The sequence below is a fragment of the Leuciscus leuciscus genome (assembly GCF_965113295.1).
Source record: "Leuciscus leuciscus genome assembly, chromosome: 15".
Classification (NCBI taxonomy): Eukaryota; Metazoa; Chordata; class Actinopteri; order Cypriniformes; family Leuciscidae; genus Leuciscus; species Leuciscus leuciscus.
Genome location: NC_138739.1, coordinates 26798975 through 26815040, shown reverse-complemented (window position 1 = coordinate 26815040; position 16066 = coordinate 26798975). Strand labels below are relative to the sequence as shown.

The 16066-nt window shown below is 36.8% G+C and overlaps 2 protein-coding genes across 4 annotated transcripts in view; both read left to right on the top strand.

The window, feature by feature from the left end:
- The window catches only part of cdc14ab (cell division cycle 14Ab), a 43735-nt gene extending 31929 nt beyond the window's left edge, over positions 1–11806 (top strand). For 2 of the 3 annotated variants that reach the window (XM_082137744.1, XM_082137743.1), the window contains exons 13-16: positions 40–87; positions 3102–3242; positions 4577–4937; positions 9415–11806. In XM_082137744.1, the coding sequence (XP_081993870.1) occupies positions 40–87; positions 3102–3242; positions 4577–4937; positions 9415–9444 (580 nt within the window). In that variant the 3' untranslated portion in view covers positions 9445–11806. The remainder of the gene's footprint in view (positions 1–39; positions 88–3101; positions 3243–4576; positions 4938–9414) is intronic. The other variant, XM_082137745.1, reaches the window with a different exon arrangement.
- A 143-nt stretch (positions 11807–11949) lies between these two features.
- gpr88 (G protein-coupled receptor 88) lies at positions 11950–15594 on the top strand. The gene has a single exon (XM_082137746.1). The coding sequence runs from the start codon at positions 14314–14316 to the stop codon at positions 15349–15351; it is 1038 nt and encodes a 345-aa protein (XP_081993872.1). The 5' UTR covers positions 11950–14313; the 3' UTR covers positions 15352–15594.
- The last annotated feature ends 472 nt before the right edge of the window (positions 15595–16066 follow it).

The window sequence follows — 16066 nt, the reverse complement described above, 5'->3', positions numbered from 1 at the left end:
GTACTTGAACCCAGTGTCATCTCAATGTTCTTCCAACAGACTCGAGGACATGAAGATGCACACCAGGTCTCCATCTCAGCCTCTCAGGTAACTTTTCATTCCAAACTTCCATTTTGTTTTCTTTAAAGGTCATAAGAGAGGTCTTTTACATATAAAAGTCTTAAAGGTACAGTAGCACAACCACCTGTTTAAAGGTTTAAAATGGGTTTGTAGCTGTTTTTGGTCTATAAAACAGTTTATAAATGAACTTTGGATAAATAAATAAAAAAGTAAAATTCTGAAACTATAAAACATGGCTCTCTGAAATGCTTTGCGTAAGCTGTTGGCCCAGTACACTAGCTATTTTACCTCAGACCTCTCCAAGTTTACACAAATAGCCCAAGGAATAAACACAGCCTACTTACGGTTGGCGTTCTACATACTTCACCCTCTAAAAGACAAATTATACCCCGGCGTATCTTAATTTCCAACCCCTCCTTGCGCACAACGCTAACAAAGCAAGATCTTGAAGTACCGCTCGATAAGAACAGGACTCTTCATCCTCGTGTGCTTGATGTCGTCAATAATTTGAACAGGCCCAGTTTTAGCACGTTTAACCCAGATGTAAATTAAACACCCCTTCGTGAGCAAATGCGCAGTCCTTAATTAATTTCCCATGAAGAGCGGCGAGTTGAAGAGGCCTCTTGGACATAATGGGCCCTCCTACACTTCCTGTCCCAGCTCCTTCTCACAAGGATAAAGAATGAGCTTTTGGCAAATTTGTTTGTTTTGCATTTTGCTGATAGAGACCAAGATTGAGAGAGGGAAAGAGCTGAGAGCCAAGTTACATTTTTACTATTTTGGTACAGATTTGGTTGTAGTGGAGTAGTAATATATTGGGTATTAAATATTTTGTGTATAAAATTTGTTTTAATTCCATAGTATTCCATATTTTGTATGTATGTATGCATGTATGTATGTATTTGATAACAAGTATTTGATACACTTCCGATTTTGCAGGTTTTCCTACTTATAAAGCATGTAGAGGTCTGTCATTTGTATCATAGGTACACTGCAACTGTGAGAGATGGAATCTAAAACAAAAATCCAGAAAATCACATTGTATGATTTTTAAATAATGAATTTGCATTTTATTGCATGACAAGTATTTGATCACCTACCAACCAGTAAGAATTCCGGCTCTCACATACCTGTTAGTATTTCTTTAAAGAAGCCCTCCTGTTCTCCACTCATTACATGCATTAACTGCACCTGTTTGAACTTGTTACCTGTATAAAAGACACCTGTCCACACACTCAATCAAACAGACTCCAACCTCTCCACAATGGCCAAGACCAGAGAGCTGTGTAAGGACATCAGGGATGTGTGTGTGTGTGTGTATATATATATATATATATATATATATGTGTGTGTGTGTGTGTGTGTGTGTGTGTGTGTATGTATATGCGTGTGTGTGTATGTGTAATAAAAACATTAGAAATATAGTGAAATATTCAATTTTTTAACAAATGCCACACTGACCCTTATTTAACCAAATGTATTCATAAGTTATGTAAATTAAGTTTCTCCTGGGAAAATATTTTTTTTTAACTGAAAGATTTTGATAAAAGACAACTGTTATTGTTATTATTATTATTTTGATTATTGCTGTTATTTGTATTTGTTTATAATTTTATTTGTAGAGATATTGTTCAATTATTGTGTACAATAAGAATATTTGAAATAGTATTGTTATTATCAGTATTTGCTATGAATATAGCCTTTTATGCTGACATGGCCCTAACCATGACAAATTAATTTAAATGGGGATAAATATTTTTAACAGATATATTAAGATGAATATGATATGTGAAAAATGTCCTTTTCATGGAGTTTCTGAAATGTTAGCACATAATATATTGAAGTGTTTGATACATTAAAAAAAGAACAATAATTCTTAATGAAGATAAATTAATAAATTAATTGTTTTTCTAAAAACATGTTCTTTTTGACAAACTCTTCATCAATTGACTTTCACTGGTGAGATTAAACTGTGAGTCAAAGTTTTTGGCGTGGGTGAAAAAGGAGGAGTAGCTGTGTGGGAGATTGTGATTAGTGGTAGAGAAAAAGAACACTTCAGAATGAATACCAGAATAAGAAAAAAAAGTGTAAAACGAAAGTAAAGAGAACAAAAGTAGAAGTGAATTTTACTTGGCTGATTTTGGACCCTCGCCTGTAACTTTCCCTGCTTCTTTATCCTGATTTATTTTTCCTCAAACAATGCCTCTTTAAAATAACACTCTTGTTCCCTTGTTGTACAGAATCTAGCGGAAGCGATGACTGACTGTTAAAAGTTTCTTCTAAACAGTTAATTTCCTAACAGAAGTGTTTGGCAAGAACATAATGTCCATTAGAAATGTATTTATAAATAGTCAGTTTGGCATTTTTCATGAAGCCAGGGTGGATTTTGGAGATGAAATGATAGTAGTCAGATTCCCAGTAGCAGCCCAGACTACTGTATCTTGTTTGTTTAGTGGTCTTTTATATAATTGCAAGTATATAATTTATATAATTGATTTTGGCTTCTTTTTACTTCAAATCCACCCTGAAAACTGTGTGTATGTACGTGTGTGTATGTATGTATGTATGTATGTATGTATGTATGTATGTATGTATGTATGTATATATATGTATATATATATATATATATATATATATATATATACATATACATATATATATATATATATATAGATATATAGATATATATATATATATATATATATATATATATATATATATATATATATATATATATATACACACACACACACACACACACACACACACACACACACACACACACACTATATATTATGTGTATATATATAGTATATGTGTGTGTATATATATATATATATATATATATATATGCAGACAAATGTTGTATGTATGTGTTTTATGTGTGTGTTTTAATAAATATCAGTTCATTCATATATATACACAAAATATTTATTTACTCCTGTAGAGTTTGCAATATGGTGTTAACATCTAAGTGTTAAGATTTTTACGTGATTTCAGCTGATTTCATGCCTGTATTTGTGTTTGTGTGTGTTTTATAGCCGAATGAAACCCGCAGCCACTGTCCAGGGTTCCATCTCCCCCCTAAAATCCTCCAAAGTCCCACCATCCTCCTCAGTCTCCGTCTCTGCCTCGGCCAAGCGCATTGACCGCTCTTCATCTTCATCAACCAACCTCAAGAGGTGAGCCTGACCTCCCTTCTAATCAGCTTTCCTCCAATCTTCTCTACACTCTCCATATCTTTCTTCTGTCTGCTTATTCTCTCACTTGTCCACCAACTCTTTTGTGTAACTTCTTCCTCCTTTTTTCTTTCTCTCCTGTGTTCTCTCCTCCCAGCTCCCTGGTGGCCTTCTTTCCTCTCTGTGATTACCCTATGCTCTGAAACGGAGAGCCGTAAACGCAAGGAATCAAGTTGGTTGCTCCGTGCTGTTTGCGCACTGGTTTCAAGCGACTCGTTCCCTGCCGTTTATGTAATCAAATAGCCAGAGCCATATCACCTACCTACTACTGTTTCACTCTGTCAAAACTTGCACTTATGGAGTCATATTGATGTATTTTTGGACCAAGTGCACACCCACTACTTTCCAGTACTGTTCAGACCATCTTGAAAAGCACTTTCTAACACTCTCCAGCCATGGGCTGGGCGATATTTTATAGATGTATAATAATAAATATGGGAACATTCTCCGAAACTCTTCTCCAGTAATGTTAATAAACGTTTGTTTAAAGCTATCTGGTCTTTAATAATGTTCTCAAAATGTAAGCGAAAAAAGTTATTTAAACCTCATTTATAATCTTTAACATTTATAATCCCCCCCCCCCCAAAAAAAACCTTTTTTGGTTGGATAAATATATCTTACGTTTCTTAAACGTTTCTAACTACTTGTTTCCCATTTTGTTAGTTTTTTTTCTAACGTTCGCTTAACCAAGAGAAAACCTTATAATATAGATATAAGATATAACCTTATAACCAAATAATTTTTTTCAGAACTTAGCTAATCGTTCGGAGAAACGATTGAAGATAAATTATTTTTTTGTTAACTGTGAATTTATATAGAGAATTTTAAATAAAATTTAAAATTGCATTCTTCATAATTGACTTAAAGGATGCATTTTAATCATTTTTCTTTTAAATATAATAAACATGTGCCCACATTCATTTTTACTTAAAATTAAACTTAAAAATTCGCTTATAATTCTGCGAACATTGAGTGATGACACAAACGTATGATTGAATCCATTTTTTTTACATAAGTAGAAAAAAACGAAATTACATTTGGCATGTTAAATTAATTTAAGTTTAAAGAGACTTTGCCGTAGTCAATTTTGAATAAGTTGCCCAGCCCTATTTCAGGCTGAGAGTAAATACAGTCTCAGCCAATCTACATGCAATTCCTCATCCCTTTATCAGAAGATTGTCCATGATTTCCGTATCCTGCAGTGTAGATATGGGTACGAGTGTGTCCTCCCTGTCCTCCACCCTTCATGTCTGTTTCCCCCTCATCCCATCCTCCAGCACCAGGTTAGCCAGCTCTTTGGGTAACCTGTACGAACCAAATGGTGAAGCAAACGGCTCTGGGAAACCACCTTCCCCCTCCTTGTTCACTTCCCACCCCGTCCGCACGGGCTACAGCAGCCCGATCGCCCCACACAATTACCACTACGAGGTCAACAACAACAACAATCAGTATAACACCACCAGCACCCCGAACACCAACGGGGTGAGCCCGAGCAGCGGGGCAAAAAGTGTGACCTACAACCTCAACCACACCAGCGTGAGTGGACCTTCCACCAATGAAAGGCAACAGGGGCACCACAGAAGCCCCGCGACAGGGCTGAGCGGGCTCTCTGCACGCTACCTCAGCCGGTCCATTCCCGTAAGTGATCTCTCCTCCCAAGATACACACCCAGCAGCAGCATTTCATAAAATTTACCATGGTAACCATTTGTTTCTGCTAAGATGCTATAGTTACAAGTAGTTCACAAGTATGGCTTTTCTTTCTTAAAATCTACAGTGGAGGTTGCCTAATATGTTTATGCTTATACTGTTGAGAAATTATATTTGGAATTTAATGAATAAATTATATTTGGAATTTAATGTGGTCACTGAAATCTTTTGCGTGTGTAATACGTTAATAAAACTATTTTTTTAATTTAATATTTGATTCATATACATTTTAAATATATACATTTCCTTGATTTTATATATATAGACATTTCTAAGTCTGGAAGCTTCTTGAAAAAAGATTCCATATATATTTATGTTTCACAACTGTAACAAAGGTATTTTAGTGGAAACTATGGTTGCCATGGTACTTTTTCTCCAAAATCCTTCCTACTTTACTCTACTTTAATATACGCTTAACACATATCGGTTTAAATATTGACGTTTTCTCTAACAGATGCTTTTAAATGCTTCCCTGAGCATGTTGCATGTCATCTGTTTTTACTGAATACTCGCTCACGTGCATGTCACTCATGTTACATCTCACTCTGTGTACGTCTTTCTCTAGTGTGTTCTCAGAGCGCTATTAGATGATCTAATATTTACTCAATTACTATTGTCAAGTGAGCTTTAATCAAGTGGTGGGGATGAGACCATTATTTTATTTTGAGCTAATCCATCGCCCTTCAATTTCTGTGAGTGCATCCCACGCTGATGGAAATTAATACTAAATAAACAAATATTAAAAATGCAGAGCAGGGATTCATTGGGGATATAATGCAGGCTTTAAAACGTAGCTAATATGGGTACTTTTTACATGTATGGTGGAAGGCTGACAGCTCTGATCTGGTTTGGCACTAACATGGCTGCTAACAAGTACTAATGACACCTCAATGCTGCTGTTTGATGCAATGGGAGTGGTGTACGCTGCAAATATATTCCGTATTAGTTTGAAATTGTCAAACAAATGTTCCCCTGCTTCAAGTAGTTCTTAAACTTTTAGGGTTGTTAATCAACAACTGATTCGTATTTTGAACTGGTTTCAGAAACTAAACGATTTTCTTGAAGTTCGGTTCAACGTTCGTCTTTGTGTTGGTTTACGTTTTTCCGACGTTCACGCTCTTCCGACTCAGAATTAACTTCATACATTTGAATGCTGACTAATTCGCAAACAAAACATTGTTAAAATTAATCAAAGACGATTTTTTGGTTGGTTCTTAATCAACAACTTATTTGTTGAACTGGTTCCAGAAACCAAATGATTTTCTTGAAGTTTGGTTCAATGGTTGCGTTTGTTCATTTATGTTCTTCCGATGCAGAAATGAATCATACGTAAGAGAATGCAGACTGATTCGCAGACTTTGCTGTCTGAATGAATCCTTTTGCTGTTGTTAGTTGTGCTCCCTAAGACGTATGTAGACCTTTGTGGCAACGACAAAGTTTTATGATGATTCTGATTCGCATATATAAGTGTTCTGATTCGCGAATCAGTCACCTTTTTAAACGTATCATTAATTTTCATAAATTAAATGGTCTCTAAATGCACTTTTTATGTTACATTCTCAGTTCCATCTTACTCATAATTTCTAAACAAATCATTCATGGAACTGTTGAGGAATCAGAATGGTTAAATTGAATCTGATTCAGAACCAAAAGCACGTAAAACCGAGGTCCTGACTCTCTGTGGTCATTAAAAATCCCATGGCACTTCTCGTAAAGAGTAGGGGTGTAACCCCGGTGTCCTGGCCACATTCCACCCATTGGCCCTTACCAATCATGGCCTCCTAATAATCCCCTTACATTGAATTGGCTCTATCATCTCTCCTCTCTCCACCTATAGCTGGTGTGTGGTGAGCGCACTGGCGCCGTTGTACTCTGGCTGCCGTTGCATCATCCAAGTGGATGCTGCACACTGGTGGTGGTTGAGGAGAGATCCCCTGATATGATTGTAAAGCGCTTTGGGTGTACAGTAGTACATATGAAAGCGCTATATAAATGCTTCATTCATTAATTCATTCATTCACCGAAGCTAGTGTGTGCAGTTTCGTAAAAGCTAGCTTTGAAAGCATAACATAACATGAAGAACTTCACAGGTTATTAGTGTTAACCAGTGTACCTAAAAGTGTTTATGAAAAACATTGCCTAGCCTACCTTTAAATTTCTCCATATATTTTTGGTGAATCATTGAAATCGGGGTCATTGATCCCAACTTGTAAAGCCTTCATCTTGTTTTTATTTGTAATATCAATATACGTTTGATTGGAGCAATGAATTCCAAATAGGTCTAGATTTATGAGAAACACTTGACCACTGCAAAGAAAATAGATTTGTCTGTGGTATTGTGTGACTTGACGGCACTCCGACTGGAAGGAAAGGTCATGAGCTTGATTTTAGTAGTCTGTTATTCTTGGACCTTCTCCAGAACTTTTGGAAGTGGTCCTGCTACAGGGAGTTCGGTAGTTCCCCTACGATTTCCTGTTTAGTGAATTTTTTCCCCATTGTGAATCCGTTTTCTTTTATGCTTAAGCCACTGTACATGTATATCATGTGATTTCACAATTTTCCAGGCAGAATTTCTCTCTGACTACCCCGTTTATGTGATTGATGATTGGCTCATATCACCGTTCTGGATCGTAGTGCGCCGTCTTTGTTCAGAACACTGAGTCACTCCTGCTACATGTGTAGGCGTTGTAAAGTTTCACTGCAGTGATGATGAACATCACATTCTGTCTTCCACTGACAGCAGCACTGCGCTCCGTTAAACATTCTTCCTCAAAGGGCGATCAATTGACAAAGTTTTTTGACACTAGGTGTTTATAGCGAATATAATTACCATCAAGATATCATCCGTTTTCTTGCTGCTTAAAATGCCTGCTTCAGGTTGCAGTGAATTAGTATAAAGTTGTCTCATTTCTCATCATTATCATGTTATCAGATGCAACTCTCATTAAAAATGAACGACTTTGCTTTGTTTTTCAGCAGCAGGGCCAAACAAAGCTTTTTTCTTTTCTTTTTTTTGGATTTTCTGCACTTCGTAATTCTATTGAATGATTTTGAACATGGTGCAATTGTGCAGATTGATCTATATATTCTTATAGGTAGCTGAAAACATGATCAAAGTAGTTCAATAATTGAAATGATATTTAATAAGTGGACATTCGTTGGACGTGTAGAATATTCGTAGAACTGAACGACTGACATTCTAATTAGTTGGAAACCTGTGGGGCTTCCCGCGGGAATTCTGTGAGCACCAATTCAGAAGTTCAAACACGTTAAGTAGCCATTTGTTCAATATTTAAAGGTGCTCTAAGCGATGTCACACGTTTTTTAGGCCAAAACATTTTTTGTCACATACAGAAAAACATCTCCTCACTATCCACTAGCTGCCTATCCCCTGAACACACTTTAAAAAAAAAAAAAAAGCGGTCTCTGAAGACAGCCCAGGCTCCACAAACGGCAACAAAAACAAACTGGGCCAACCCGCGCCACGAAACATAACAAACTGTTCCAGCCAATAACCGACAAGAAGGATTTGGGGGTGGGGTTAGTGTGCGGATGAGGAGGAGGGATGGTCTAGCTAGCCTCCTTTTTTTTTTTTTTGACAATACTTTGAACGTCAACAAGAAGTGCCGTCACCCAACATCACGTCTTAGAGCACCTTTAAGATTTTAAATGAATGCAATTTTTCTGGAAAGTTGCGTTCTGACAAGCTGTTTTTAACTTTGAATGAATTTTCAGGATGTTTACAATCAAGTTCAGATTCGTCAAGATGTTCCAATCAGATGTTCAAACAATGTAATGCAGCCATATGTGCAACATTTACGCTTGTAGACATTTCTAATTCGTTGGAAACCTGTGGGGCTTCCTGCGGAATTCTGTGCGCACAAATTTGCTAAGATATTCTTATCAGAAGTTCAAACGCGTTGAGTAGCCATATATCCAACTTTTACGATTTTGAATGAATGCGAATCTGGTGTTATTGGAACGTTGATGAAACGTTAGAAAACGGACGGCACTAAATGGAACACAATGTTTTCTGTTGCTTCACAATTGTCTGCTGAACGCTTTTTTTTTCTTCTTCTTTCGTTTATCCCTCCCCCACCCCCCTTGCAGCAATCAAGTACAATTAGCATTCAGTTGTGCATGTTGTACACCTGTGCCTTCTAACCAAAGTGGCTTTTTTGCACAAAGTCAGTGTAAAAAACACATTTAATGCAAATGTATTTCTTCTCTAAGCTTTGACTTTTTATTCTCATCTCACCCTCATTTACATCAGCGAGGGCTGTGATAGTAATGTCTCAGGTTAGCTTTTTAGACAATTATTTAACTATCCTCTGCCATGTAATTTTCTGTAATTATGTTTAGCTTTGTAATCATTTCACCCTCTGTTTTTTTCCCCTCTTTTACAGTCCCTTCAGTCTGAGTATGTTCAGTACTAAAGCCGCCACTTTCCGCTAACCCCCGTCCCGCGCTGCTGACCTGGTTCCGACCCATGACGCCTTCACTGTGACCACCAATTCGCTGGCTTCCTTTCGCAAAGGGGAACGAGGCCGAAAGGAGATGCTTTTGAAACCGAACGGCTCATGGTTAACCTCATGGTAATGATAAGTCCGAGCTGATCTGGAATCTGCTGCATGCTGTTAAAAAACACGAACTTGCCTTGGCCATCCTTTCAAACCATCTCTTCTTAATTTTTTTTATTTATTTTTTTTTAGATGCTGTCCATGTATGAATATACATAATTGTACTGAAAAATATTTTTAGATGAAGAATTTTGTACTTTTTTTTGGTCCTATTTTATCTATGATTCTTATGCTCAGCGACGAGGTTCGTTGGATATATTTCTGTGTCTTTGGATTAGGGAATTTGTTCTGGCGTAAATATCACGTTTTTGTCTCCTGAGTGTACTTACTGAGTAACATATCAAGTGCGAGGGCTATATTTGAAAGGTGCAAAATGGTTCGTCGGCCACGTGTCGTCTTCAAAGGGATTTTTGGCCAGCGAAAGGGATAAAGAGTGTGTGTTTGCTTTATTTGGGGTCTAAGGTGGGCTTGTCTCCACGCAACGGCGGACGGCTAATGAGACCACGACCAATTTGCAAGCAAACTTATTTTTCTCGGGAAAAGGGCTTTGTTTGTTCAGTATGAGAAACAGGATGGACTCCTTGTCTTTTTTTTCCATTGTGACATCATAATGTGTGTTATTATCAAACTAATTGAGATCTGAGCTCTCACTGTTTTCAAGGGCTGTTGAAAACACAAGCACCGACACTTCATCTTTCACCAGCACCTCTGGAATATAATAATATCTCAGAATATACGAGTGAGTTACGAGTTTCTGGCTGCTGGTTTTAACATGCACCATTTTTGCATGAGGTAGCGCAAACTGCTTAATATATATTATTAACGATAACAAATACTCACTCGCAAGTTGCAAGTTTCTATTATAGTAGAGGAGCTTATGTGTAGGCGATGATATGTATAACAAAACCCTTAATGTTATTGCACATAATGAATGTACAAACTAATCCAGAAAAATTTATCCGTTGAGGGTTGTGTCTACTAATTCAGTTATTTTAGGATGTTTACAATCAAGTGCAAATTATTTATCGTACAGTGTTCTTATAGGTTTACCAGCAGGGTTTAATCTAAAACCTTAGGATTATTTACACAAAAATGATAAAACGGTCATTTAGTAACTCTCATGACGTTCCAAACTTGACTCCGTGAAACACAAAATATGATTTTTTTTTGCACAATGTACAGAGCTCTTTTTAAGGACTGGGACAAAATTATGACAAAACACCATAGAAGTGGTAAATAAGCTTATGATGAAGTCATACGCTCGCTTTGTGTAATTCTAATAATGCTTTTTAAAATTGTGCGAAAAGAATAATTTATTCAATTATAATAAATTTTTGCTTTTTAAAATTGTGCGAAAATAAATAATTTATTCAATGAAAGTCTTCCCCTCTTTCCGAAACTCTCAGATCTCATTCAGTTCAAGAATTGCTTGTGAAAACATGTTGCTCCAGATTTTATGTGAATTAGAAATAAAAACGTTTACAATCATGATGTCAAATCTGATGTGACATGTCTTGACTGAAATTTAAGAGCTTCAGCAAAGAGGAAGCTTTTCTGCAAATTATGATTATTTTGGTTTGTTCATCACGCTAAACATGCCTCCTGTAAACTTCGGTATCGTGTTTCTTCGGACCACTTTTCATGGTGTACTTTTAGACCTCAAAATGCCCAATTTATTTTCATTTAACAGAAAAGAGCAGCTTGAACATTCTGCCGAACATCATCTTTTTTGTTCCACAGAGGAAAGTAAATAGTACAGGTTGATGATGGGTGAGTAAATGATAACAATTAAAAATTTTGGGTTAAACTAACCCATATGTTTCTGTTTGAACAAATACTTCAGTACAAGCTTATGCAATTATAACTTGATTGACTGTTGTGTATCTGTATGTATCTTTTAGCCCTGTAGCACTCTGTACATTCCAGATGGTGTTATGAATTATGTGTATATACGTTTTGGTAGAATCTTTTTTGATTGAAGTATTCTACCTCTTTCACATATACATGATATAAACTACTCTCTTGCTTATGAAAAAAAAATATATATATATATTTTTGGAGCAGTGTGTAAAGAAAATTTAACAATGTGTTAGAGCAGTGTTTGCTATTCACGAGCATACTAAATGGACATTAAAATACAATTTAGTGGTTTGTACATTATTCTTTTACAATGTAAACACAATTTCAAAGACCAAAATAAAAGATTAATTTTGCTTTAGTTTGTTCTTTTCTTTGTGCATAGAAAAACATGATTTTCCTCAAGTGCAGATCCCAAATGATTCGTCTTTTAGCGTTGGTAAGTAAACAGGCCTACTGTACAGATTGTGTTATTCTTTGAGAAAAAATACAGCTTTTTAACAGCTCCACAAAAACAAATTAAGTGCCAACGATGCTCTCTCCCTGACGACAAAGTGTGAACTGCAAATCACCACACATTTGTGAACTAAAGTCTTTCATTTCGAGTTTATCTGGTAGCAGGCGTCGGGTCGTGGGCGTCCGGAGAGACAGCTCTGCTAGTCGAGCGACTTTTCACAGCATGATTTCAGTAAGTATTTCCATTATATCAGTTTCATTTCTGCACGATTTGATGCAGTGTCGTGAATTCTTTCTTCCACCTATATTTAGAAAACCTTGCAGGTCCAAAATTTTCTACTAAAAAGTGTATTTACGATACTAGGCTTAGGCTACTTGAGTGCTATATAGGTGTAAGTTAGGCCTACTATATTGAATTGAAACCATGGCCTCGTGTATTTCCGAGCCCTTTCATTCAGATTATGAAGGTCTAATGTATTTCTTTGAATACACATTAAATTCAATAATCATTTAAAGCAAATAGCAGGTTTCAAGGCTGCTGCTGCTTCTGCTCTATTCGCTATAATAATAGTCTTTAAGTATCTTTGAAATGGCTCCGGAAAGGCAGCTTGACATGTCAAAACTGTTATGGTTGTTCTTACTAACCTTTACTAGATATTATGAGCACTTGAGAATCGAATGAAGAAATATTCACGCTGCTCTTTTAATGACGTTCCATTGTTGAAGGCTTTAAAGTGCGCTCTGATGCGGAACAACTTAATGTAATTCTGTGATGGAACACAGGGAAGATTCTCAGAACTTTGGCTAGCATTTTGTCAAGGTTTTCTCAGACTTCTGAACATGTTCTTCTAGTAACGGTAATAGAATGTTGTTTAAAGTTATATGGTCTTAATATTCTCAAAACATGTATGTGTGTGTATATATATATATATAAAACATTTACATTACATGTATTTAAACGTTTCTACTTTACTGTAAAAAAAAAAGCTGCTGCCTTAAACATCCATGTTGATTGTACTTAAAAATGTAAGGCATTTCAACTTAAATTACATTACAATTACATTGACTTAAACTGACCTGAAAATAAGAGTTGAATCTTGTATAAAAAGCTGAAAATTATTTTGATGAGTTAAAGCAACATTTTGACCTTCCAGAGACAATTTAGAAATTACGTTTTCATTGCTGAATAGGAACGTTAGCAAAACGTTTTTAGCTGGTATTTACGGAATCTATTTAATATACAGCCTGACTAGTGTAGTCCAATTCCCCAAACCAATGATTTTTAAGGTTTTTTTTTAATTTAATCAAAAACAAACGAATTTCCGATTTCTGAACGAACGAATGACTTTTACAAGCCAGTTCTTTTAATAAATGAAAAATTTAAAACACGATCATGGTAGTCCGATTCGAGCCAGTTTTTTTTTGTGAATCAGAAACTACAGGATCAGTGTAAGTTTGATTTCTCGACAAATTAATCGCATGACTTATTTACATAATTGACATCATTATTTTTAATTAATCAAAAACGCATAGCCATGACCAGTGGTAGTATGATTCTCGAACAAATGGCCATTTTTCAATCGACATTGTATCAGTGATCAGTGTAGTCTGATTGCCGATGAATGAATCATATTTTCAATAATATATAGCGCCACCAATGGAAGTCTGATTCCCCAACAAATTATGAACCGATTCTTTGTAGTGAATTAAAACCATACTGTATCTTTTTTTGTTCTGGTTCTTTTCAAGTCTATCAAAAAACAAAAAAAACAATTATGAACCAAACAAAATGGGTACTAGGTTATTAGTTTAGTCATGTCTGACTAAAATAAAATTTTTTTTTTTTTTTTTTTTTTTTTTTGGAGATTTTTTCACCCTAGTCCTCATTCACTTTCATTGTATAAAACAGAGCAGCATGAACATTCTGCTAAACTTCTCATTTTCTGTTCCACAGACAAAAGAAAGCCCTACAGGTTTACAGTGACATGAAGGTGAGTAAATAATGTCAGAATTTCCATATATAAATAACAAACTAATATTATTTATGTTCTCTGCATATTCAAAATGCATCCTACTGCCCCTCCTTCTTCCTAAAGATTCTCAGTGGGGAGCCCATTATATTACGCCCTATTGATTATTACAGGCTAAGTCCATTATGAATAATGAATTGCCTTCGTGGTGATTATGCTCCCTGGGAATAATGAAAGACAAGCCAGATAGTAGCGTGGGCTCTTGTTGATCTCACGCCTCTCAGTCCTCACACACTCTCACACACACACACACACGAACGAACGCACGTATAAAGCTGGTTTCTCCACCGCAGCATCGCCAAAGGGAGCTGCGCTCTCTCACGCGCACGCTTCTCCACACAATATGAGATGAGATGACATTATTTTCCAGCCTGCTCCCATCATGCCAAATGACACAGAGATGCCACTGTCGATGTGTGCGCTGGGACGCGGCTCGCGCATCTCCCTCGCCACCTTCTACTCCTTCATGTGCGTTCTGGGAACCGTCCTCAACCTCCTGGTGATCTATTTGGTGGTGACGTTCAAGAAGCTCCGCACAGCCAGCAATGCGTTTATCGTGAACGGCTGCGTGGCGGATCTGCTGGTTTGCGCTTTCTGGATGCCCCACGAAGCGGTGGCCACCTCCACTGGGACGTTTCTGGTGGTGGGTTACCAGGCGTTCAAAGAAGCGCTGCTGTTTCTCGGAATCACCGTGTCACTGCTCTCCCATTCGCTTATCGCAGTGAACAGGTATGTTTTGATCACCAAAACGCCTGCTGTGTATCAGAGTCTGTATCAGAAGAGAAACACAGAGTGGATGATCGCAGGGTCGTGGCTGATCTCGCTGGGCTCTTTGTTCCCGTGGCTCACGTCCTTTCGATACCCTCCCGAGAGATGCCGGGACGCAGAAGACGGATCATTCACCACGGTGTCCGTTTTGTCCAGTCGGTTTGCCGCCTGCACTTTGGCGTTCACCATCATCGGACAAACCGTCGTCATCATGTACTGCTACTTTAAGATTTTCCGCCGGGTGCAAATAAGTGTGAAGAGGGTCAGTATTTTGAATTTCCAAATCGTGAACAACCTCCCTTATTCTTTCCCGAGAAAGGACAAGCGACTCGGCTTCTACGTTCTAGCGGTGTGCTTAATTTTTTTTCTTACAACCGAACCCATTTTTTGGGTTCTCATCGCCGGGCTGTTCATCCCGGTGTCAGTGGCGCTTTGGACGTCAACTTGGATTGTGTTCTGCACTATATTCGTGTCCAATCCCTTTCTGTACACCTGGAAAAACGAGGAGTTTCGGAAGTCGTTCAGGTCTGTGATGAGGGGGGACTTCTTGCGGGGATCCACCGTCGGGGTCGAGCCCATCACCATCAATACTATTTCTCACATCTTCCCGAGACAAAACAGCCGCAGGGCATTTCTGGGTGAGATGAACTGAGATAAACCTGCGAAACCTTACGACTAGTTCTGCGGCCGAATTTCGCTTGTGCCTGTTGAAGATGCTTCAATAATCAGTCACGATAAGCTGCATGTGTTTTACAGTGTTTTGTAAAGCAAAGTTTTTGTAACATTTTTGTGCAAGCTGAAGTGTGAATTGTTTTTGCACAACTGTGAAGACTACACTGGCACTTTTATGAATAAGAAATGTTTATGAATGTTCAAATAAAAATTTAAATATCTCGACTTGTTTCATTTCTTATCTTAATTTTTTATATAAAATGAATATTAATATGGTTTAATAGTGTGATTTTAAAATATTTAAAATTGATTATTTTAATTTTAAATTAAGTCAATGATGTAATTATGTTAAATTAGTGCTGTCAAATCGATTAATAACAATAAACAAAAGTTTGTAAGTGTGTTTGTGTGTGTATATATACAGTATATTGTTTGTGTGTGTATATATATATATATATATATATATGTATATATATGTGTGTATATATATGTATGTGTATGTATGTACATATGTATACACACACACACACACACACACACACACACACACACGTGTGTGTATTTACGTGTATACATATGTACACACACACAATGTACTATATATGTGTGTATATATATGTATATGTGTATGTATGTACATATGTATACACACACACACGTTTGTGTGTGTGTGTGTGTATTTTACATGTATACAT